Source organism: Scyliorhinus torazame, chromosome 3, assembly GCF_047496885.1.
Source record: "Scyliorhinus torazame isolate Kashiwa2021f chromosome 3, sScyTor2.1, whole genome shotgun sequence".
In the NCBI taxonomy this organism is placed as follows: Eukaryota; Metazoa; Chordata; class Chondrichthyes; order Carcharhiniformes; family Scyliorhinidae; genus Scyliorhinus; species Scyliorhinus torazame.
In genome coordinates, this window is record NC_092709.1 from 102657843 (window position 1) to 102683610 (window position 25768).

At 44.5% G+C, this 25768-nt stretch overlaps 2 protein-coding genes across 3 annotated transcripts in view; one reads left to right on the forward strand and one right to left on the reverse strand.

Annotated features, from left to right (window-relative positions):
• LOC140408621 (lipopolysaccharide-responsive and beige-like anchor protein) overlaps positions 1–25768 on the forward strand; it is a 1704725-nt gene that overhangs the window by 896724 nt on the left and 782233 nt on the right. The gene's annotated exons all lie outside the window — the stretch shown is intronic.
• LOC140408620 (lipopolysaccharide-responsive and beige-like anchor protein) overlaps positions 1–25768 on the reverse strand; it is a 316827-nt gene that overhangs the window by 13276 nt on the left and 277783 nt on the right. Inside the window, exons 11-12 of the mRNA XM_072496076.1 lie at positions 25626–25688; positions 24872–25027 (exon numbers count right to left, since the gene is read on the reverse strand). Of these exons, the coding sequence (XP_072352177.1) occupies positions 24872–25027; positions 25626–25688 (219 nt within the window). The remainder of the gene's footprint in view (positions 1–24871; positions 25028–25625; positions 25689–25768) is intronic.

Below are 25768 nucleotides of genomic sequence, written 5' to 3' on the forward strand. Positions count from 1 at the left end.
TCCCTTTTATTAAAGTAGATATTATCAACACTGATGCCTAGTCAGAAGCTTCAAGGAAATGCTACCTTAGAGCCTCCCTCCAATGTTCTTTTTTTCTCTTCTAAAGGCACTAACTCATTCCATAATGACCAGTAACTATCGAGTGTTTCAGCTAAATGGCATATGACCACTTTTAGAGAATGTTGGCAGCATAATGGGCCAACCCAATTGTTCAATATCTCAGCAAATACATCTTCCAGGAGTTATTACTGGATAAAACCCACAAACAGGGACATTCACAGAGAAGAAAAGGAGCAGTCATAGCTGCAGTGGAGTTAGTGTCTTCGAAGAGTTAACTGAAAGCGTAATCAAAGAGTTTGGTGGAAAGAAAGGTAGAGGTGTGAAGGTAAAAGCAAAAAACTGCAGATGCTGGAAATCTGAAATAAAAACAGAAAATGTTGGATAAACTCAGCAGTCTGGCAGCATCCGTAGAGAGAAACACAGTTAACGTTGAGTTCAATATGAGCATATATTCTGGAGAAGGATTATATGAACTCAAGGCATTAACTGTTTCTCTCCACAGATACTGCCAAATCTGCTAAGTTTATCCAGAATTTTCTGGTTTTATTTCAGAAGCGTGAAGGTGTTTGATGAGAGAATCGCAAACAGTAGGTCAAAGTGGCTGAAGGCTCCACTTTTGAAGGTGGAATTCATGGATGCATAGTAAATCAGGGTCAGAGAGCCAATCCTTGCAGGAGAGTATAGAGGACTAGAGCAATTTAAAAAATATATATTTTCATTCAGTTTTTAACATTTTATACATAAAACAAAACCCCCAATGAAAAGAATAACAAAAGAACCCTCCTTCTACCAGTCAATCCCCAACCCCCATCCCAAACCCCCCCGCATCTTAGCAGTTGATGGTAACCAACTCTTTAAAGTGCCCCTTCTCCTAGATCACATCATGCGAAGCATGATCTGAAACAACAATCGCCAAGTATAACGCTTTCCTCATGCCCAAAACCACTAACCTCCCCTTCAAACCACCCGTCACTATAACCCCCGATCCACCAGCACCTTCTCCATCTGGATACTAATTCTCTTATCCACCAATACTGCTATCCCCCGGGTCCTGCTATCAAAGCTCAAGTGAAACACCCGACTTACCCAACCTTTCCGAAGCCTTACCTGGTCCTTCATCCTCAGCTGGAGCTCCTGCAACAGCACGACATCAGCTCTTAAGCTCTTTAAATGCGAAAGGACCCTGGCCCTCTTCTCCGGCCCACCCAACCCCACATATTCCACGTTAACATTCGGACTGAGGGTCTCTCACCCTCCCCTCACCCTATCAGCGATGACCATCCCCGCAGGGCATACCTGTCCCCCCCGCCAATGTCTTAGGCCCACCATCCACCCAAAATGGCCCCCCGCCTCACTCCACGAATGGGACCAAGTCCTGCCTATAGTCACCGTTAACCACCTCCCCTCTCTCTCCACCGCCCCATCGCAGAAACCCCCCCCACCCCCAACCACTTCCTCTTGAAACCACTCCACTCTGCACCCCGAAAGACGTGCTATTAGTTAATTTGGACTATCTGAATTCTCCCTCTGTGTACCCGAACAGACGCTGGGATGTGGCGACTAGGGGCTTTTCACAGTAACTTAATTGCAGTGTTAATGTAAGCCTACTTGTGACAATAAGGATTATTCTTATTATTACTCCCATCCCCCACCATTCACACCTCTTAGGCCTGTCAAAACCTGTCCACACAGGCTTGACCGATCGCAGCCCCTCCCCCCCACCTCGCTCCCATTCAGTAGCCAACTTAAGTTTGCGAGCAAAGTGGCTCCCACCAGAGCCCCCTTCCCCCACATACCTAACACAAAGACCAACAAAGAACACCCCCCACACTCAGCCCTTCTAAACAATCAAACATGCTAAACATCCAACCAACGGCGAAAAAAAATCCCGACACATTATCCCACCATGGCCAAACCATCCCCTCCCAACCACAACCTAAGAAATCAAAGTCCAACTCAGTTCAGCCCCAGTCCTTCAGCCCTCATGAATGCCTGTGCCTCCTGCGCTGTCTCAGAACAAGGGGCCTTGGAGTTATACGTAACTCTCAACTTTGCCGGGCAGACCACGCCAAACCGCACGTCACTCTTCGCCCTATTAAAGGCCGTTCGCCTTCTTGCCAGCTCCACCATGACGTCCTGATTTATACAAATATCACTGGCTTCCCAACTCACCTCCCGATTCTGTTTGGCCCATCTCAAGACCCTCTGTTTCATCTGACAGCTGTGAAAGCAGACGATCACAGCTCTTGGTGAATCAATCACCTTTGGCTATGACCGTAGTGGCCGAGGAGCCCTATCCACCTTAAAGAGTGAGGTGTACTCCTCCTCCCCCAACAACCTGATGAATAGCCCGAAAAAGTACTCAGTCAGCCTCCAGTCCTTCAGGCAGTCCCACAATCCGAAGATTCTGCCGCCGTGACCTGTTCTCCAGGTCCTTCACTTTGGCTCTCAGCCCTTTATTACTTTCCTCCACCTTCCACAGCTCCTCTCCCATTGATGCGAGGTGGTCGCTGTGCCACGTAAATGCTTGCTTCGCCCCCTTCAACACCTCACCATGCTCCCGCACCATCTCCGATGTCTAAGCGCCTCCTTTATTGAGGCCAGAGTATCCTCCAACAGCTGTTTAAGCGTTCCCATCATATCCTTCCCATGCAGCTCAAAATGCTTGGCAAACTGCTGCTTGAACTCCACCGCCGTCACCTCAGCCAGCGTGTCCACCATAATGGACGCAGCCCCACTCGGCGAGCTTCCTCTCGCCCTCTTTCCTACCACAGAACTCCGCACCAAACACTGACCCACTGGCGGACTAGTGTCCATTCCTCTTTGTGCTGTATTCTTTCGTTGAGATTTCGACATCTTCCAATTCCCACAACTTTACTGAAAACAGCTCATATTAAAGTTCCCCCCCAAACCGGGTGAATTGGGTCACAAAAATGAGAACTCTCGCTGGAGTCACACAACGTCAAACCTCCACCTACATGTCGCAACCGGAAGTCCAGGACTAGAGCAATTTGAAGGTTAGGAGGAGAATCTTCTGGGAAATAGGAAGCCAATGCAGGTCAGCATTGACAGGGTAATGCATAAATGGACATTCTGACAGGGTATATGTAGGTGGGGGCTGGCAAAAAAAAAAGCACTGGCAAAATTTCATCTAGATAAGACATGTCCTAGCCCTCCTCACTTGTCTTGAAACACCAAGACCAATTGTAAACCCGGAACGCTACACGAGCTGAAAAGGTCATTCAACATCGTCCAAGAATTGAAATTGTGCCGTACACCAGTTAATCCGGTAAGCATTCGGGATCGGCCTTGAAAAATCTTTAAATTAATTAATTGAAAAATATTTAAATTTTATGAATAGATTTAAAGTTAAATATATTTTCAACTCTGCCTTCCATGTTTTCTTTGAATAGATATGCTATTTCCTGCAGACAACCACCATAGATAAACCTAAAATATCATTAATACCACAAATGAAAAATTAGAACTGAAATGATTTCCAAACATTTATCCAAGTTATCCATAACATTGACTGTTTCTGTTGAATATGTTTTGCCAAAGTCTATCTTTTGTCAAGTCCTGCCACTTAAAATCTGTCCTCTGCCTACAATTTCTATATTTTCTTAGACCTGCCTATCCCAATATTTCCTGGGTTTTGGACACACACAAGTTCTGAACCTGCATGTCCTGTCTTACTCATTGTTACCTGCCATCGAGTAATATTACAAGACAGCCACTCATTTTGTACAATGGCCCAGATCTTCTGTTCCTCAGAGGGATGCACCCTGGAGGTATCCCGGGAAGATGCACTCGAGGACCATTCTGAAGTCCCATTGAGGACTCCGTGAGAATTTCCCAGGAAGTTACAGCTTCCACTGGGTAATTACCCTGCATCAGGAACCCCCCAAAGATGAAGACTTCAGATGGTTCTGACTTACTTGGCAGAATAATTACCCAGCAAAAGTTAGGATTAAAACTAGTTATAACTCCTGAGTATCTATACTACTGACTCCCCATCACCCTGCTTGTGCAACTAGATCCCCTCCTCCTCAGTAACTACCCTCTTGACTCCCCCTGAACATCCCTTCAACTAACCTCCACCACGTTGACTTCTCCCCGACCTCTCAGACTAATGCTCCCAACAACCTGGCTACCCCCACTCTGATTAACCCCCACCCCCCAACAACACCACTCTGAACCAGCTGATCCTTACCCCCTCACCCACTTACCTTCTCTCCTAGCTGGTACATTTAAATTTACTGGTATCTAGTAACTAGTGCCTAAAAAGGGGGCATTTTCCTCAACGCTCCTGCATTGCACTGAAGGACGTCAAGAGCAGCAAAAGTGCACATTTTTCAGCAGGTTTGGGTTGGAAGTCTGAGTGAGAAATGTGGAGCTCCAGACTAAGGTAGGAAAATAGAAGTGAGTGGCAATCCGATGGTGATTGCCACGCCACAGATGATTCGGTCCAATGTTTCTACTTAACAGTTAATTATTTACACATGCTGCATTCTATGGTGAATTATTAACTGTGATTAATTTGGGCTGTAGCCTTTTTGTGGACGAAAGAAAGCAGAGATTTATTGTTATCAAGAATGGACCAATTGTTTAGTCATTTGCTTCTTTATTTCCATTAAAAGAAAATCAGCTAACAGAAAAACTCTTCTCAACTATTTAAAAACTTTATTAACATAAAAGCTCAGATACTGCTTATCAATGAACTTTTGACCAGTTTATAAATGTAACTTTTGTTTCTTTGAATTTATCAGTTGCAAAATTCACAAATTTCACAGGCTGGGGGCACAGATTCCTGACATGTGCCTGGCATATGCAGAACAAGAAACTACACACTGCCGTCCGTTTCATTTCTGAAGCAGTTACCCTTAAATGCTTTCAAGCAGGAAAATAAAGATGGAAACCAGCTTATAATGGAGAAAATAGTAAAGGGTCTCCGAAGATACAGAAGAGAGGAAGAAGGGCAGAAATGCAATGGAGGGTTTGGACCTAATGTTTAAAAAAAAGACCAAAGGACATTCAGATTTAATTCTCCTGGATTTATTTCCCTCACAAGGCTGTTGGATCATCCCCACAGCCCTCCATCACTCCCCCTGCAAGATGGCTAGGTATTAGCAATTCTCAATAATGCTAGGTTTGAGCCAGACTATTGTAAAACACCACTCTTCATCCCAGTGGTCTCCAACAATCCCCATTAATTTATCCCCATATTCCCGATTACAGGCCACCTTCTCTTGCTCACAAATTCCTAGGCTGCAACCTGATTCTAGAACTACTTCGAGCTTTCTGATCCTGAAAGCCTCGGATCCCAATGTACGCATATCCCAAACTCCTTTCCTAATGATCCAGAAAACTGGACTTACTCCAGCATTACCATTGACTTCTACACCAGTGCTTTTACACACCTTTGATTCTCCCAATTATCCTAGATCAAGGGACTCTTCTCAAAAGACTCAGGAGACCCAACAGTGCATATTAGAAAACTGCACATCCTCAGCTGTGAAATGTTGTCCTTTGGTGCATTATCAGCGATTTTGTCAATCTACTGCTGTCTTTTTAATCAGATGTGGAGATGCCTGCGTTTTACTGGGGTGGGCACAGTAAGAAGTCTTACAATGCCAGGTTAAAGTCCAACAGGTTTGTTTTGAATCACTAACTTTCAGAGTGCAGGTGAATCTGAGGGCTCAAAGTGGAGAGGATGTCCAAGAAGATCGCGCATATAGACACTGACAAGACTTCTTACTGTGTCCATCCCAGTCCAACGCCGGCATCTCCACATCATGGCTAGCATCGACACCGCAAACTGCCCGCTCAAAGTGGAGAGGATCTCCAAGAAGATCACGCATATAGACACTGACAGATTCACCTGTATGTAAACCCCTCAGATCCTTTAGCTGCAAGCCATTCATTAATTTCTATTAGTGGGCTGTGATTGACAGCTTTGAGCCTTGCTTCATTTATCTCCCTTCATGTATGAGTAACTCTCAAGTGCTATAACCACAATGTTTAAAAACATCAATCACTTCAAAGAGAGTTAAGTGCTATCAATTTCCAACTCAGCACTTCAAAATCATTCAAGCATGAAGGGGATGATTGGAATGCCTTAACTCTCTTTGAAGTGGCTGATGTTTGTAAACATTGTGGTTATAGCACTTCAGAGTTACTAATTTATGAAGGGAGATGAATGAAATGGATGTCAATCACAGCCCGCTAAGAGAAATGAATTAATGACGTGCAGCTAAAGGATCTGAGGGGTTTAAACACAGGTCACTACTTTTCTCTTCTAGGAATGGACGTGTGGTGCTTCCTCTGTCTGAGCCAGCAGATGTCTGCCCAGGTGAGTGTTACAACAGTAATTCTTTTCACTGCCTCTGCCTGGACTGCTCTCTAGCTTCCAGACAGGGGTCTCTTTTCTGGGAGGTCTGGGGAGGGGGGAAAGATCCCTTTAGTTAGGAATTCTTGGGGGGTCCCTCTAGTTAGGGAGCCTGCGTGGGGTGTTCCTTTATTTTGGAGATATCGGGGGGGGGGGTCCCTTTAGTTAGGGGTTAGGGGGTCTGTGGTAGGTCCCTTTGTTTAGGGGGACTCTGGAGGGGTCCCTTTATTTAGGGGGTCTTTGGAGGGGTCCCTTTAGTTAGGCTGGGGGTGTCCCTTTAGTTAGGGAGTCTCTGGAGGGGGTTCCCTTTAGTTAGGGGGTCTTTGGGGACTCCCCTTTTAAGGGGGTCTGGGGCTCCCCTCTTTAGGGGGTCGCCCTCTTTAGGGAATCTCTGTGGTTCGTCTCCTTATTTAGGTGTCTCTGGGGCCCCACTATTTCAGGGGTTTGGGGGGGGGGGGGTCCCTATTTAGGTCTCTTTATTTATGGGGACATGGGAGGCGGGGTCTGGTAGTGAAGGGCTTTGGAGGCCATCCCTTTAAGGGCACCTCCTTGCTCCATAGCGAGGTCCACCATGTCCAGAGCTACGTTTGTCCATAACTGTTGGAATCCTCGCCCACATGATTCTCGGCCTGAAGAACTGTAAGGGTGCAGAATATATCATGCCTGGCCCGCTGAGTGTAAATGGGTCATTAAAACCCGTTTGCCTCCATTTGCATCCTCCCGCTAGCACGTGGGCTAGAACCCCAATTCCGCTGCCAGTGGGGGGGGGGGCTGGAGCAAGCAAACGTGCGCCGATTCTGTTTTTAGCACTTACGCCCGCCCGATTCTCAACTGCATCAGGAACCCCGCTACCGACGACTGGGGGTGGGGGAGTGCAAATATTTTAAATTTTCACAATTACATGGTTCAGTTTATCTTTATGTGACTTTCAATACGTTTCTCTTAAGTTTTTACTTCAAGCTTTCAACCACAGTTTCAAAAGCCTGAGTTTTGACTGGATATTGCTCCCAGGACTGCGACAGTTATTAACCACATCTGTGCGTTCTGAACATGTGCACCTTATAGAATTTCTCAGCATGCATCGGAGATTAAGCACACTGAATCTCCACCCATTCTGTTCGAATTTGAGAGATTCTCTGACTTATCCAAAAGACTTTGAAATAAACTGGAGATTAAATTCACAAAGCTTTATTTCACAAAAGATCATGGTCAAAACATTAACAATACCTCCTTTTCTATTCTGAACTGTTTACTGACACACATGATTAACAGCACCTGTAGTCTCTTTGTTTTCATTTAGAAAACAAAATGAGAAACAGCTGAAACTAGTCACAGCAAAGGTTATGGGCTCCAACAACATCCCCTCTGTAGTGTTGTAGACATGTGCTTCAGAACCAGCTGTGTCCAAAGCTAAATTATTCCAACACAGCTAAAACACTGCCATCTATCCAATAATGTGGAAATTGGGCAGCATGTGCAGGAAAAAATGCAGGAAAAGTCCAAGCCGGCCAATTGTCACCCTACACCTAATCATCAGTAAAGTAACCATAGTGCTATCAAGTAACAGCAGTTCAGGGACACTCAGTTTGGCTTCCATCAAGATCAATCTGCTCCAGACCTCATTACAGCTTTGATCCAAACATGGACACAAAAGATGATTTCCAGAGGTAAAGTGATAGTGGCTTGCCATCAAGACATTTAACAGAGTTTGGCACCAAGAAACCCAAGTAAAACTGAACTCAACAGTGATCGGGGGCAACCCCCTCTGTAGCTGATGTCAAAGCTGGCACTAAAGAAAGACATTTGTGTTTGTTGGAGACCAATCATCTCAGCCCCAGTTCATTGCTACAGGAGTTCCAGAAGGCAGCATCCATTAGTTTGATGGCCACCATCACTGAGACTACCTTTTTATATTAGATTTAGTCATTGAATTTAAATTCCGCCAGCTGCTTTGGTGGATTTTAGATGAGTGCCTCAGGTGCATGAGTCTAACCTTCTACGTGGTTAGTTCAACAACATTAACACTACGCTACTGTCCATGCTGCAGTCCCGCGCCACAAACAACAAGATCTGGATAACATTCAAGCTAGGGCTGCACTTGTGACAACAAGTCCAAGGCAAGGACCATCACCAACACGAGATAATTTAAACATCTCTCCTTGACTTTCAAAATCATTACCATTGCTAAATCCTGCTCCTCTAGCATCCTGAAACCTAACTAGATCAGACATATAAAAACCGTGGCTACAAGAGTAGGTCAGAGATTGGGAATTCTGTTGTGAGTAACTCACCTACCAGCTCTACAAAGCTTATCTACTATCTACAAGGTACAAGTTAGAAGTGTGATCTAATACTCTCCATTCTGAATGAGTGCAGCTACAACATTCAAAAGGCCCAATACCATCCAGTACAAAGCAGTACACTTGATCTGCACCCGTTCACCACCTTAGACATTCTCTCCATCACTAAGGTTCACCACCTTAGACATTCTCTCCATCACTGACACTCAGTTTGTATCATCTACAAGATGCAATGCAGCAACTAGCCAAGTTTTTTTCAACACTTTCCAAAGTCAACCTCTATCACCAGACACATGCAACCACGATCAGCACCACAACATGCAAATTCCCTCCAGAGTCAAACGTCAGCCGAAATTGGAACTGTATCACCCTTCCTTCAGTCAAAGTCCTGGATTTACCTTCCTAACAGCACTTTGGTGCACCTACACCATATGGACTGCAGCGATTCAAGAAGGCAAGTTATTTCCACCTTATCAAGCACAATTGAGGCTGGCCTTGCAGGTGATGCCCATATTGCATGAAGGAATAAAAAGAAAAATCACCTACTCAGGGCAACATGGATGTGGCCTTTCTAGCAATGTCCACATCGCAAGAATGAAAACAAAAGTTCCCCTTTCTAGATTTCCCACTAATTTTTATTGTTTCATCATCTTAGGTTCAAAACAAAGACTTGTCAACCTCAATTTCACTCCTCTCTGCTGATTGGTTATAAAAAGTGGTTGTAAAACATTTTCATGACCTTTTAAAAATATCTTTCGCAGATTGCTAATGAATAACAACTTCATACAATGATTACAATGCAGAAAATGGCATTTGGTCCAGTGAGTCCATGTTGGCTCTCTGCAAGGCCAATTTAGCTCAACCCATTTTTATTTCTTCAAGGGCTTAGCCAACTCCCTTCTGAAAGCCATGGATGAATCTGCCTCCTTCAGTCACTGGCAGTGTATTCTAGATCCTAACTACTCGTAGCTTAAAGAAATGTTTCTTCATGTCGTTGTTTTTTTGCCAGTCACCTTATATCTGCCCCTTTGGATCTCTACCTTTCTCCCAGTGGAAACGGTTTCTCTCCGACTACCCCTCAGATTTTGAACCCTATTATCAAATCTCCTCTCAACCTTTTGTTAGGAAAATAAAGCTAGATTTATATTTGCATTGGTAACCAGTATAAATAAGGAATAGTTTTAAGTGGGTTTAATTTAATGCTTCGGTGCTTAGAAAGGTAAAACCTATTGTTAGATTCATACTGGGCAGGACTTCCGGTGGCGACATGTAGGTGGAGGTCACACATTGGATGGCTCCTGCTAGAGTTTTCGTTTTTGGTCCTTTTCACACAGATTTGGGGGAAAATTTCATGTGATTGATCTCTAGAAAGGTTGCAGCAACTAAAGGATGTCGTAAACCAAGAAAAAAACCCTTGTCTGTATGATAACATGGAACATACGAGGGTTGGGTGGGCCGGTAAAGTGAGCAAATGTTTTCTCGCATTGGAAGAGCTTGAGAGCTGACGCGGTGCTGCCGCAGGAGACCCACACATCTGAGGGTGAAGGATCAGCTGAGAATCAGAAGAGCTGGGTGAGTCAGGTGTTCCACTTGAGTTTTGACAGCAGGGCACCGGGGCGGGTAAGCAATACTTGTGGGCAAGAGAGTGAGGTATCAGGTGGCAGACCAGGGGGGCAGGTACATTATAGTAACGGGTGCTTTGAAGGGGAGGCTGGTGGTATTGGTTAGCATGTACTCCCCGAATTGGGATGATGTGGGGTTCATAAAGAAGATTGTGGCTGCCATACCAAATTCAGGTTAGCGAGTATTCTTTCTTTTTGCTGGTGCATAATGTGTATTCAAGGATTGACTTTTTCATTATGTGGAAGTCATTGTTGTCGGGGGTATGGAAAGTAGAGTGTTCGGCGATTGTTATCTTGGATCATGTTCAACATTTGGTGGATGTGATTCTGGAGAAGGGGCCAGCACAGAAGCCAGTGTGGAGGTTGGATGTGGGGCTCAGCCCTGCCTTCTACCTCCATGTGCAGATCCCCATTTTGGTCCCAAATTGGCCTTGTCCTTTTATTCTTCACATGCCAATGGAAGATCGTTGGCTTTCCTTTTACATTGGCTGCCAGTCTCTTCTTATATTGTCTCTTTGCCTCCCTTATTTCCTTTCTTACCTCCCCTCTGAACTTTCTATATTCAGCCTGGTTCTCACTCATATCATCAAGTTGCCATCTATCAAATGCAACATTTCTCTACTTTTTCTTACTCTCTTTCTTCATCCAGGGAGCTCTGAGTTTGGGTGCCCTATAGTACCTTGACTGTATTTGAAAGATCTCCTCTTTCAAGGCAGCTCACTGTTTTGTTAGATTTTCTGGTCAATTTTTGATTCCAATTTACCCGAAACAGATCCATTCTCACCCCACTGAAATGTTTTTCTTCAAATTAAGTATTTTTTTACTCTAGATTGCGCCTGGCCCTTTCCATAGCTGACTTAAACCTTATGATATTTTGATCACTGTGTTTCCATATCAACACTTTATCCACTTGACCAACTCATTCCCCAGATCCAGCAATGCCTCCTTCCTCGTTGGATCAGAAACATACCGATTAAGCAAATTATCCTGAACACACTTCTGAAACTCTTCCACCGCTCTGTCATTTACACTCAGTATAAATCGCAGTAAACATTAGGAAAATTATTAGGTAGTCTCTCTCCAGCACAATCATTTTCTCTTTAACCAATACCATCACCACTCTTCTTTCCTTCCCTAATTTTCCTGAGCGTCTTGTATCCAGGAGTATATAATACATAGCCATGCCGTTTTGAAAGGCAGGTCTTTATTATCATCATAGCATTATATTCCCATGTAGCTATTTGCCTCCAATCTAATTTACCATGTTTTATGTGTTCATATACATGCACTGTTAAGCTAATTTAGAGCTTATTGGATTCTGTCTTAGCCCAAATCACTCAATATCTTAATATTTCTTGCCCCTGTGCTCTAGGTCTGTCTTAATCCTTTTGACACTGTTTCTCCTTTCTAATGCTACATTCTAGTTCCCACCCCCTGCCAGATTAATTCAAACCACCCTCAGCAGTAACAGTAAATCATCCTGCAAGGATGGAGCCCTGCCTCTGTTAAGATCATCCCACCTCGGCTATATTGGTCTAACTTCCCCCATATCAATCTCAAAGTCCAAGGAATCTAAATCCCATCCTAGTATATCCTTTCTTCAACCACACGTTTATTTGCTTTATCTACATATTTTGTACTCACCGGATTGTGAGAGCATAGAAGTGGTCTTGGCGTGGGGCACAGGAATGGTTCAATAGAGATACAAAGGGGAGATTAGAGAGGCGACCAAGGTGAGAGGAGCGCTAAGTAGCATTAGTGAGTTGAGGATAAGAAATAGCTAGGTTGGGTAAAGAAGGGAAGCAAGGCTTCTGTCTTTCCCCTTTGACATTAATTAATAGATGATCAGCAGGGAGTAAGAGGGTGAACCGAAAGCCAAAATATAGTGAGGAGAGAGGGATGTGTTTACCAGATAGTGTAAAGGGGAATGTTTAGGAAGGCAACAGAGGCAAGAAGAAAAAGATCATTAAGACAAAAACAGTTATGGGCTACAAAGGGGGAATCAGTGAGACAAGTTGGAGGATGTGGGGGAGTTCTAATGACAGGGACAGGAGGGTGAGGAGTGATCCAAGAGCTCCATGTTGCAATTTCCTTGCATCTTCAGAAAATGCAGGATTTGCTTTTCCTACCTTTTGTTTCTCTTTTTTATAAATTTAGAGTGCCCAATTCATTTTTTCCAATTAACGGGCAATTTATCTTGGCCAATCCACCTAGCCTGCACATCTTTGAGTTGGGGGGGCGAAACCCACACATAGGGAGAATGTGCAAAATCCACACGGACAGTGACCCAGAGCCGGGATCGAAACTGGGACCGGCGCCGTGAGACAGCAGAGCTAACCACTGCGCCACAGTGCTGCCCTATGCTTTTCCTACCTAATCATCTCCCATCCAATAGGGAAACAGAGGAGAGACTGCCGGGAGAGTGAAAACAGCGCGAGAGGAGAGACAGCCGGGACATTGAAAACAGCGTGAGAGGAGAGACAGTCGGGAGAGTGAAAAGAGCGCGAGAGAAAAGTCAGCCGGGAGAGTGAAAACAGCGCAAGAGGAGAGACAGCCGGGAGAGTGAAAACAGCGCGAGAGGAGAGACAGCCGGGACAGTGAAAACAGCGCGAGAGGAGAGACAGCTGGGAGAGTGAAAACAGCGCAAGAGAAAAGACAGCCGGGAGAGTGAAAACAGCGCGAAGGGAGAGACAGTCGGGAGCGTGAAAACAGTGCGAAGCGAGAGACAGCCGGGACAGTGAAAACAGCCCGAGAGGAGAGACAGCCGGGAGAGTGAAAACAGCGCGAGAGGAGAGACAGTCGGGAGAGTGAAAACAGCCCGAGAGGAGAGACAGCCGGGAGAGTGAAAACAGCGCGAGAGAAAAGACTGCCGGGAGAGTGAAAACAGCGCAGAGGGAGAGACAGTCGGGAGCGTGAAAACAGTGCGAAGGGAGAGACAGCCGGGAGAGTGAAAACAGCGCGAGAGGAGAGACAGCCGGGAGAGTGAAAACAGCACGAGAGGAGAGACAGCCGGGAGAGTGAAAACAGCGCGAGAAGAGAGACAGTCAGGAGATTGAAAACAGCGCGAGAGGAGAGACAGCCGGGAGAGTGAAAACAGCGCGAGGAGAGACAGTCGGGTGATTGAAAACAGCGCGAGAGGAGAGACAGCCGGGAAAGTGAAAACAGCGCGAGAGGAGAGACAGCCGGGAGAGTGAAAACAGCGCGAGAGGAGAGACAGTCGGGAGATTGAAAACAGCGCGAGAGGAGAGACAGCCGGGAAAGTGAAAACAGCGCGAGAGGAGACACAGTCGGGAGATTGAAAACAGCGCGAGAGGAGAGACAGCCGGGAGAGTGAAGACAGCGCGAGAGGAGAGACAGCCGGGAGAGTGAAAACAGCGCGAGAGGAGAGACAGTCGGGACATTGAAAACAGCACGAGAGGGGAGACATTCTGGGGGGTGAAAACAGCGCGAGGAGAGACAGCCGGGATACGCAGTGGTTGCTGAGTAAGTGTTTTATTTTTACCTGTATTTAAGTTGGGCGGTTGCTAAACCCAAGACACTACACTTGTAGAGTCCCCCATCCTTCCAACTCCTCTAACCTAAAGGGGTGAGTGAATATCAGGTAAGCTCTTTCTTTCTTTTTCGTGTTTTTACTGCAAATTATCTAGGGGGGATGGCAGGGAAGGCAGTGCAATGTTCCTCCTCCAGAATGTTTGAGGTGAGGGACGCCATCAGTGCCCCTGTTGATTTCACCTGTGGGATGTGCACCCATCTCCAGCTCCTCAGAAACCATGTTAGGGAACTGGAGCTCGAGCTGGATGAACTTCGGATCATTTGGGAGGCAGAGGTGGTCATGGATAGTAGCTTCAGGGATGTAGTTACTCCGAAGAATGAAGATAGATGGTGACGGTGAGTGGGGCTGGGAGGAAGCAGTCAGTACAGGGATCCCCTGTGGTCGTTCCCCTTAGTAACAAGTATACAGCTTTGGACACTGGTGTGGGGGGGGACAACTTACCAGTGACCAGATCTCCAGCACTGTGTCCGTCCCTGTGGATCAGAAGGGAAGGGGGGAGAGCAGGAGAGCAATAGTTATTGGGGACTCGATAGTTAGAGGGACAGATAGACGGTTCTGTGGCAACGAAAGAGACTCGCGGATGGTATGTTGCCTCACGGGTGCCAGGGTCCATGACGTCTCGGACCGTGTTTTCAGAATCCTTAAGCGGGAGGGAGAACAATCACAAGTCGTGGTACACATCGGTACCAACGACATAGGTAAGAGTAGGGACGGGGATTTAAAACAGGAATTTAGGGAGCTAGGGTGGAAACTGAGAGCCAGGACAAACCATGTTGTCATCTCTGGTTTGTAGCCGGTGCCAGCGAGGTGAGGAACAGGAAGAGAGTGCAGATAAACACGTGGCTGCAGGGATGGTGTAGGAGGGAGGGTTTCAGTTACGTGGATAATTGGAGCACATTCTGGGGAAGGTGGGACCTGTACAAACAGGATGGTTTGCACCTGAACCAGAGGGGCACTAATATCCTGGGAAAAATTTGCTACTGCTCTTCGGGGGGGGGGGTTTAAAACGAATTTGTCAGGGGGATGGGAAAATGAGCTGTAGTCCAGAAGCCAGTGTTGAGAGTAGTGAGGTACTGAGGACGGTATCAAGGTCGCAGGAGTGTACCGGCAGGCAGGAAGGTGGGTTGAAGTGTGTCTACTTTAATGCAGATCTCCAGCACTGTGTCCGTCCCTGTGGATCAGAAGGGAAGGGGGGAGAGCAGGGGAGCAATAGTTATTGGGGACTCGATAGTTAGAGGGACAGATAGACGGTTCTGTGGCAACGAAAGAGACTCGCGGATGGTATGTTGCCTCACGGGTGCCAGGGTCCGTGACGTCTCGGACCGTGTTTTCAGAATCCTTAAGCGGGAGGGAGAACAATCACAAGTCGTGGTACACATCGGTTAGAACAGAGATGGTTAGAACAGGGACAAGAATGGTTGTTGGAAGTTCCGGGGTACAGATGTTTCAGTCAGAGTAGGGAAAGGTGGTAAAAGAGGTGGAGGAGTAGCATTGTTAATCAAGGATAATTTAACGGCTGCAGAAAGGCAGTTCGAGGGGGATCTGCCTACTGAGGTAATATGGGCTGAAGTTAGAAATAGGATAGGAGCGGTCATATTGTTAGGAGTTTTCTATAGGCCACCAAATAGTAATAGAGATGTGGAGGAAGAAATTGCAAAGCAGATTATGGATAGGTATGGAGGTCTCAGGGTAGTTGTCATGGGTAACTTTAACTTTTCAAATATTGATTGGAACCACTATAGGTCAAACAGTTCGGATGGGGCAGTTTTTGTACAGTGTGTGCAGGAGGGTTTCCTGACACAATATGTGGATAGGCCGACAAGAGGTGGGGCCACATTGGATTTGGTACTGGGTAATGAACCGGGCCAAGTGTTATATGTGTTTGTGGGAGTGCACTTTGCAGATAGTGACCACAATTCGGTGTCTTTCACTATTGCAATGGAGAGGGATAGGGCCATATGACAGGGCAAGGTTTATAATTGGGGGAGGGGTAATTATGATCCGATTAGGCAAGAATTAGGGAGCATAAGATGGGAACAGAAACTGTCAGGGAAAGGTACAAAAGAAAAGTGGAGCTTGTTCAAGGAACAAATACTGTGTGTCCTTGATAGGTATGTCCCTGTCAGGCAGGGAGGAAATGGCCGTGTGAGGGAACCATGGTTTACAAGAGAGGTTGAATGTCTTGTCAAGAGGAAAAAGGAAGCGTATGTAAGGATGAGAAAACAAGGTTCAGTTGGGTCGCTTCAGGGTTACAAGGTAGCAAGGAATGAGCTAAAAAAAAGGGCTTAGGAGAGCTAGGAGGGGGCATGAGAAGTCCTTGGCGGGTCGGATCAAGGAAAACCTCAAGGCTTTTTACTCTTATGTAATAAATAAAAGAATGACCAGGGTGAGGTTAGGGCCGGTCAAGGACAGTAGTGGGAACTTGTGCATGGAGTCAGAAGAGATAGGAGAGGCGTTGAATGAATACTTTTCTTCAGTGTTCACCAAGGAGAGGGGCTATGTTTTTGAGGATGAGAGTGTGATACAGGTGGGTAGGCTGGAGGAGGTAAATGTTCTGAGGGATGATGTATTCGCAATTTTGAAAAACCGGGGGGTCGCCAAGTCCCCTGGGCCAGATGGGATATATCCTAGGATTCTTTGGGAGTCAAGAGATGAGATTGCAGAGCCTTTGGCTTTGATCTTTGGGTCCTCACTGTCCATGGGGATAGTGCCAGAGGACTGGAGAGTGGCGAATGTTGTTCCTCTGTTCAAGAAAGGGAATAGGAATGACCCTAGTAATTATAGGCCGGTTAGTCTTACTTCGGTGGTCGGTAAGTTAATGGAAAGGGTCCTGAGGGATAGGATTAATGACCATTTGGAAAGATGCAGCTTAATCCAGGATAGTCAACACGGATTCGTGAAGGCAAAGTCTTGCCTCACAAATTTGATTGAATTCTTTGAGGAGGTAACTAAGTGTGTAAATGAAGGTAGAGCAGTTGATGTCATATACATGAATTTCAGTAAGGTGTTTGATAAGGTTCCCCATGGTCAGCTCATGAAGAAAGTAAGGAGGTGTCGGATAGAGGGAAATTTGGCCAATTGGATAAGTAACTGGCTATCACATAGAAGACAGAGGGTGGTGGTGGATGGAAGATTTTCAGACTGGAGACCAGTTACCAGCGGTGCACCACAGGAATCAGTGCTGGGTCCTCTGCTATTTGTGATTTTTATAAATGACTTGGAGGGGGCTGAAGGGTGGGTCAGAAAATTTGCTGATGACACCAAGATTGGTGGAGTTGTGGATGAGGTGGAGGGCTGTTGTAGGCTGCAAAGAGACATTGATAGGATGCAGAGCTGGGCCGAAAAATGGCAGATGGTGTTTAACACTGATAAGTGCAAGGTGATTCATTTTAGAAGGACAAATTTGAATGCGGATTATAGGGTCAACGGCAGGGTTCTGAGGAATATGGAGGAACAGAGAGCTTGTGGTTCATGTCCACAGATCTTTGAAGGTTGCCACTCAAGTGGATAGAGCCGTAAAGAAGGCCTATAGTGTGTTAGCATTTATTAACAGGGGGCTTGAGTTTAAGAGCCGTGGGGTTATGCTGCAACTGTACAGGACCCTGGTGAGACCACATTTGGAGTATTGTGTGCAGTTCTGGTCACCTCATTATAGGAAGGATGTGGAAGCATTGGAAAAGGTGCAAAGGAGATTTACCAGGATGCTGCCTGGATTGGAGGTTAGGTCTTATCAGGAAAGGTTGAGGGAGCTAGGCTTTTCTCATTGGAGCGAAGGAGGATGAGAGGCGATTTAATAGAGGTTTATAAGATTATGAGGGGGATAGATAGAGTGGACGTTCAGAGACTATTTCCTCGGGTGGATGTAGCTGTTACAAGGGGGCATAACTATAAGGTTCGGGGTGGGAGATATAGGAGGGATGTCCGAGGTAGGTTCTTTACTCAGAGAGTGGTTCGAGTGTGGAATGGACTGCCTGCTGTGATAGTGGAGTCGGACACTTTAGGAACTTTCAAGCGGTTATTGGATAGGCACATGGAGCACACCAGAATGACAGGGAGTGGGATAGCTTGATCTTCGTTTCGGACAAAGCTCGGCACAACATCGAGGGCCGAAGGGCCTGTTCTGTGCTGTACTGTTCTATGTTCTAAACAAGAAAAAGGACAGAAAAGCAGGAAAGCAGAACAAACAAAGAATAATGCAGAAAATGCAGACAGATAAAGAGATACCATATTTCCTGACTTACTGTTTGTAAGATCCTGGATATCTAGAATGTAAATTATTGAAGAATACTAGCATTTTAATATTAACATTCATTTGCAGAATATAGGCAGTGGACTTTCAGAAAACCGGCAGATATCGCAGCTTGCACAGTATATTTTTATTATTTTGCATATCAAAAAAAAGTGAAAAATGACTTTGAAGCAAAACTCTTGGGGGTAGAAATGTGTTTGTCTTGCGTGCCTTTTAGTGGTGCTCCCCTGACGAGGTTGATTTCCCAGGTGCAGGTATTGTCGTGGGCTGCTACCTGTGTGGTGTCCTTCAATGATAACCATGAGTTATGCATCAGCAGGCTTTCTATCACTGTCAAGGAGCATGGAGCAAGGAGGATTCCCTCTCCAACATGGCACAAGGTATTGTACTGAACTTGGCGACCATCTTTTCCATCGTGGAAGTGATGGGCAACTCCATAGCTGCATTAGTGGAACCAGCTATGATACCACATCTGGCGGCCGCTGTCTAGGTTTCCGTCGAAGCACAGGCGAATGTCACCAACATCTCAATACTGCCATGGAAGTTGAGAAATAGGTGATGAAATTCATGTTAACTGGCTTGCAGGCTTAAACTATGGATCTCAACGCACAAAGAGGCATGTAGGCTCCCAATCAGGCCAAGGTGATGAAATCCGAATTTGTATTCTCAAGGCCCAGAGATGTTGGAGGTACCTTGCAAGACCATTTACCATGAAGGTCAGCAGCCTTCTACACTCATCCTGCAGCCACTACAATATAATTTCACAAGGACAGGATCAGTTTTCATGAAAGTAAGGGAAGTAAGGGAATGCAAGAGTAAAGAGTTCAGCTCTACTTATATGAAGTTCATAGGGATGGTGGAATAGAGATGCAAAGAGGAGAGTAGAGGGAAGATCAAGGTTGGAGGAGTGGTAAATAGCATTAGTGAGTTGAGGACAAGAAATAGCTAGGTTGGATGGAAAGGGGAAGCAGGGAATCAGTGCCAACCTGTGCCAGGGGCAGTGCCCTGCATATCTCTCTCCCCTGGGGGTATACTTACCTTTGCTCTGGGGGGATCCCCTTGACTGGATCTTGTGTGGCCAAACCTGTTACAAACCTTATCAACATGAATATTTAGTGAGGGGCGTATCATGTGGCAGGGGCCCGCTGATAATACTTAAATAAATGGAAATCCATTTAAATGAAGTTCACATTTAAATGAATGAACCTTGTGATGTCATCAGTGAGGGTTGGGAAAAATCAGGAAACACGATCTCTCCGGAGAGAATTGCATCTCCTGATTCTCGCGCGGTTTTTCTGCCCGTGCCACCGATCCTGTGCATAGCTAGTGCAGGTTCAAAAACTTCCAATTGGGTTTTGTTTTGAAAAGTTTTGTTGGTGGCTTTTATTGTTGGTTGGAGTTCAAGGGAAGATTATGATGAGTGTCTCAGATGAATATAACAGTGGATCCATGTTGGCCTGGCACTGTTGTATCACTGAAATCAGAGCCTCGACGAGGGGCTTTTCACAGTAACTTCATTGAAGCCTACTTGTGACAATAAGTGATTATTATTATTAATTATTTGCTCTCTCACAGCTCATAAGGGTAAAAGGAGTCAAGGAGGTCTCTTTCTGTTCCTCATCTTCCCAGGGTGCCCTTCGGAGCCCTGCCGACAATGGCTGCACTCTCGTAATGGTTTGCTCGCGGAGGTACAGCAAACCACCACTAACTCTGAGAACCGCTCTGGCATGCACTACGTTGCTTCCCCTGTATGGTCAAGGCAGCAGAATCATTGTTTAAAAAGGAGCCATGGCTCTCATTGCAGTTCTGCTCTACTCACATGTGGAATGTCAATGATGAGGCGTTCATCAGCCATGTACAGAGGGAATAGCTCTTGTCCCCAAGCAGCCATCCGCTGGCTTTTTTAGGAAGCTATATAGATGGTGCGTAAAACAAACTGATGCAGGATGAGTGTATCTTATCGGCTGCTTCTTTACTGAACCTAAGTCACCTCATACCCTGCACTGGGTCAGAAATGTGTAGAAGTGCTCTTGAAAGCCCTTGTTAGTTAGTGTCTTCCATGAAGAGCCTTCCTCCTCTACCTTGCTGAGCTTTCCTTCAGTGAATCCTCTGCTCCAGTTCCTGAACATGTTGCAGATCATGAGGCAATGTCACCAAACTCCCCACACCCGAGAGAGATATTTCTTTGTCCTCCCTGACTGTAAACACCACCTCCTCAAAAATACAGCATAGTACTCCGACAAAAACAGCCAAACCATAAGTAAGTTAAAAGCACCTCATCTGCAATTTACGACTGACCCTTTAAATAGGACTGTGCAGGGTTTAGTTTGCAGCTGCAACTTGACCTTTGTTGAATGACCTTTGTCCAATGGACCTGTGTGGCCCTAATTTGGAAAATGGTTGTCACATCAGCTTCTAGGGCTTTACATCATCATGCTATTTGTCAGTTTTGCTGTTTCCAAGACCCACTATGTGGGCCACATGGCAAGTGGCAGGCAACAAAGCACACATACTCAGGAGGGCAACTGGCTTTCATAGCACTACCTCCAGTGATGCTACAGATCCACATTTCATGCTTAAAATGTAATCAGTGTCTTTATTAAAGTACCTATATGCAACTAATATTTTGAAGTTGGGGTCACAAAATGAGATGCGAAGAAAATTGAAGTTAGAGTTAACTCTCTATTCTCCAAACGTCTGGTTCCTAACATTAACCTCTTCAGTATGTGTAGGTTATCATCAATTCACATTTCTTTAATATTTAAAGTTTCTAACTAACCCAAAATCAGATCAATTTGTTTCCTGCGAATACCCTATTATAAAACAGCATGGATTTTAAAGCAAACTTTTATTGGTTAATTGCCACACTTGATTGGTAAAAAGCTTGTATGTTATTTTATTAAAGTGGGTCTTTTTTCACACTTGCTTACCAACATATTAGGTTTTCCCTGAATCTATTGATGGGATGATTAATAACACCGACTTTTAGGCAAAAGGTTAAAACCAAGGGCAACATGGTGGTGCAGTGGTTAGCACTGCTGTCTCACGGCGCCGAGTCCCAGGTTTGATCCCGGCTCTGGGTCACTGTCTATGTCAAGTTTGCACATTCTCCCCGTGTTTGCGTGGGTTTCGCCCCCACAATGCAAAAAGATGTGCAGGTTCGTAGATTGACCATGCTAAATTGCCCCTTAATTGGAAAAAACAAATTAGGCACTCTAAATTTAAAGAAAAAAAAAGGTTGACACCAAAATCTTACTTGGGGAATTGAATATATACTTTGTTCTCAAACTCACCCAAACATGCCAATAGAGATTAGAGTGTTCCTTACTTTTTTACCGTTCCGGGGACACTATGACACCAAATTGGAGTCAAAGGCTATAGGGGATAGACTGGAAAGCAGAGTTGAGGCCAAAATCAGACATGATCTTATCAAATGGTGGAGTAGGCTCGAGGGTTCAAATGGCCTGTTCCTGCTCATAATTCCCATGTTTGTAAATTGACAAGCAAGCACAAAGCTAGACCCACCAGTATTAATACTTCAGCACCTTTTTGGCCCAGATTTTGCAGTCAGTAGTGATGGATCAAAGTTTTCTACATATTTAGGTGAACAGAAGTTTGGACAGGCTAAGAATTAGAGTCAGACCTTTCAGAAGTGAAATTAGGAAACACTTCTCGCGAAGGATGGTAGAAGTTTGGTATTCTTCTGCAAATGGCAGTTAATGCTAGATCAATTGTCCATTTTAAAACTGAGATTGTTGGATTTTTGTTAGCCAAAGGTCTAAAATGATAAAGGCTGGTGTATGGAGCTAGGTCACAGTTTAGTCATGACCTCACTGAATGGTGGAATGAACTTGAGGGGCTAAATGATCTACTCTTGTCTCTATGTTTAAATATGAAGGGTTGTCCCTTATAGCTGACCTTAAAGAAAACTGTCCACAAAGATTGAATGTACTCTATGGCATTAATATCCCCTATTATGACATTAATTTCATTCAGGCATAATCTAAAAGAAACAGTAAACAATGACAGTAAACAGTCATTGAGCAGGCTGTGTAGCCAAGAAGATTAAAGAATTCTCACATACAGCAAAAGAGGAAGTAAAATTAATAATCAATCACTTTTCAATCATTTTACAAAGAGTGAAATAAAGATTGGGGCATAAGAACTATAAGACATTCAGGCCATCAAGTCTATGCCTGGATTAAGGTAGAAGCTGAAATAGCAAACAAATTTAAGACTGAATGGAGGGAGACACTCTCCTAATGCATTTGGTAACAAAAATCTATCAATATCACTTTATGGCGGCACAGTAGCACAGTGGCTGGCACGGTTGCTTCACAGCGCCAGGGACCCGGGTTCGATTCCCGGCTTGGGTCACTGTCTGTGCGGAGTCTGCACATTCTCCCCATGTCTGCGTGGGTTTCATCTGGGTGCTCCGGTTTCCTCCCAAAGTCCTGAAAGACATGCTTGTTAGGTGAATTGGACATTCTGAATTCTCCCTCAGTGTACCTGAACAGGCGCCACAGTGTGGCGACTAGGGGATTTTTTAACAGTAACTTCACTGCAGTGTTAATATACGCCTACTTGTGACACTAATAAAGATTATTTTAAATTATCTTTTCACTGCCAGCGAGGTTGGTCACCAACAATTCAGGGCTAGATTATCTCTCAGAGGCAGGAATCAGAAATTGGGACTGTTTATGGGTTTCAAACCTGTTCCTGGGTGCAAAACAATGACTCCCGAATTGGCATGGATACAGCTGCCCTTTCCAACTAGGGTGGGATAAAGGCTGCTCTACCAGGTGGCCTTTGGCTAAACCTGTATCCAAATGGTAAGGAAGAGGGAGCTGGCGTACTGGCTCACTGCCCTGCTGCTGAGTGTCCACCGGGGGCGCGGGGGGGCCTGCTGGTCTCAAACCCACCTCAGCCCAAAACTGGCAGGCACCTGGAATAGGCGTGGAAAACAAGCACGCTGGCCAGCACAGGAAATTTTGGGCCCATCCACCTCTACTCCTGATCCCGGCAGAGCCCAAAGATTTAGCCCCATGACTTAGTTTGCTGTTACCAACTCAGATTCAATAAGGTTTAACTTTTTCAAATGTTTTTACAATGACAGTAGTAAAAAGTTGAAGTTCACATCAAATCACTGATTCAGTGCTGACTGCATCTATGAAGAGTGGACCCTCTGCAGCAGCAGGGCATTCTGACAGCAACATTCAGATATCCACATTTAACTGCGTATTTGTGAATTCCAAACATTGCTATCAGTTTTACTGCTGCCATTTTCACTGTCATTACAACGGTAAACTCCATGCCATCATTTCAATTGCTCTGATCATGTTCTATACTCCCAATTTTTGAAGGGATGTTTTAATCTATTTAGTCCAAGAAATTATCTGAGTTTGGCTACAGTCAACAGCCCTATTCATTACATGCTGAATGGACATTCAGACACCCCAACAATATATACTGCATGACTAGAATTAAAAAGTGGATAGTTGGGCATGTCAAAACAAGCCATTCAGAACAAATCGAACTGATTTCTTCACACATCTTCTCTACTGACTAAAACTACATTCCTTATGCTTCACCCGATGCCTGTGCCTATGTATTTACATTGTGTATTTATGCAGGTCATGTGTTTTTCATGTATGGAACGATCTGTCTGGACTGTACGCAGAACAATACTTTTCACTGTACCTCGGTACACATGACAATACATCAAATCCAAATCTGGCTGTTTGTGTAAAAGCAACCGCTAACATTGAATTTTTTTGTCTGCAAATTGAAGACAAAATCTATGGCTGGTAACATAGCTGTTAAAAATGAACTACATTATTCTTCAAACTAATTCATTAAAAGATGGACCACCCTCAAGCCACAATATATGTATGTATTTCATCACTTTAATATTGCCATCACTCTTCCATCATCATATAAAGAAAAACAATTATCAAATGTTACTCCTCAATCTGCAAAATAATGATTAATAATGGTACAAAGCATATTTCAAGACCTGAATTGAACCAGTAGTTAGGACTTCTTGCTCTCCCCTACACGGACCAAAATGAAAAGGGCCTAGGAACGGTGACCTCATATCCATGTGTCCACCCGGGTTGATTTTTAAAAATTCATTTACAATACAATGTACTGCACATTAACTTGAAGAAGAAATGGTGCATCTATCTTTACAGCGTTTCCCCTCCCACTATAGTACATGTATATGAGAGAAGGTTGCGACATTTAAACAAGTGCCCTGTGAAGGATTAAACCTTTCATAGGAAAATAATAATGCAAAGGTTTGGGAATAGTAATCTTGACAACCGTAAACCATAGACTTGTATTTCTAGCATCAGTCACTGAGTACTTAGTGCATTAGCATAGCCAGGTGATGGTCTTGGAAGTGCAATATTTCAAATGAATTCTAATGATAAGCAGATTAAAACAGTGACAGTTAAAATTTTATATGCAGTATATTTTATGTAGCTTCTAGACTTAATGAATTTTCGAATCAATACAATGTGCTGTGAGAAGGGGTTAAATTGGGAAAAGAGACACTGGTTTTCTTTAAAGGGAAAAAGAACAGATGGTGTTATACCAAAAAAGAAAAAAATTAGCTCCTGACCCTGACCCTGACCTCTGTGATTACCCTTAGCCCATGTCTGGATCAGTGAATGTGTAGAGGAAAATGGCAATTACCTGTGTCGGTGGAGTAGACACGGAAACCCTTATCCCAGAAGCCACAGACCAGGATGAAGCGGTTATCGGCAGTGATCACGAAGCACTGGGAATTGATCTGAATGCTTTGATCCAAGAGGTCAGTAATTTGCCTTCTGTGCATTCCAGTGTTATTAGCTAAAAGTAAAAAACAAACAGCATTAGTATTCTAACAGCAGCAGGAGAAATATACTGTATATCTTGTGCTTGGAAATGTAATACTACTGTAATTTAGGATTCTGAACAGCAGGATCATAAACCAAGATCTGATCTCCTTAATGATGAAATCTTGGCTTCAGTTCAATATTTTTCACCACCCAATGCAATAAAGAATTCTACTGTTATTATGAAAATATCCTCTGCAATGCAGCTAGCACATTACGAGGGCACCAATTTATCATAACCCAGCTCATTCACACTCATCAACAAGTCTGAGTGATGAAAAGATCCAATATTATCCTGACAGTACTTCATGCACATTCTCAATGGCACATTATTACAGCATCCATATTAATTTTCACTGACACTGGTTCTATCCCTGTACAAATTAGGCAAACCAACAAGGGAGAGTTGATGAAATACCAGTGAATCCACAGCTCATTGCATTCCAATTTGCATGCAAATGGTTTATCAAAAAAATTCTATTCCCAACCACCATGAGTGAAAAACAACAGTAATCTTCACTTCAGCCCACTATACTGGATGTAATGAATCGCAGAAAGGAAAGCTGACACACCTATCAGAGGATCGATTTCAACTGGCAGCTGGTATGGCTGTTCCTGCATTGCTCCATGAAGCCCTAAAATTGTAGATAAATAAGTAAATTAGATGTTACACATGCTACACTGTAAAACAGAAAACTATTTTTACATTGCTTCC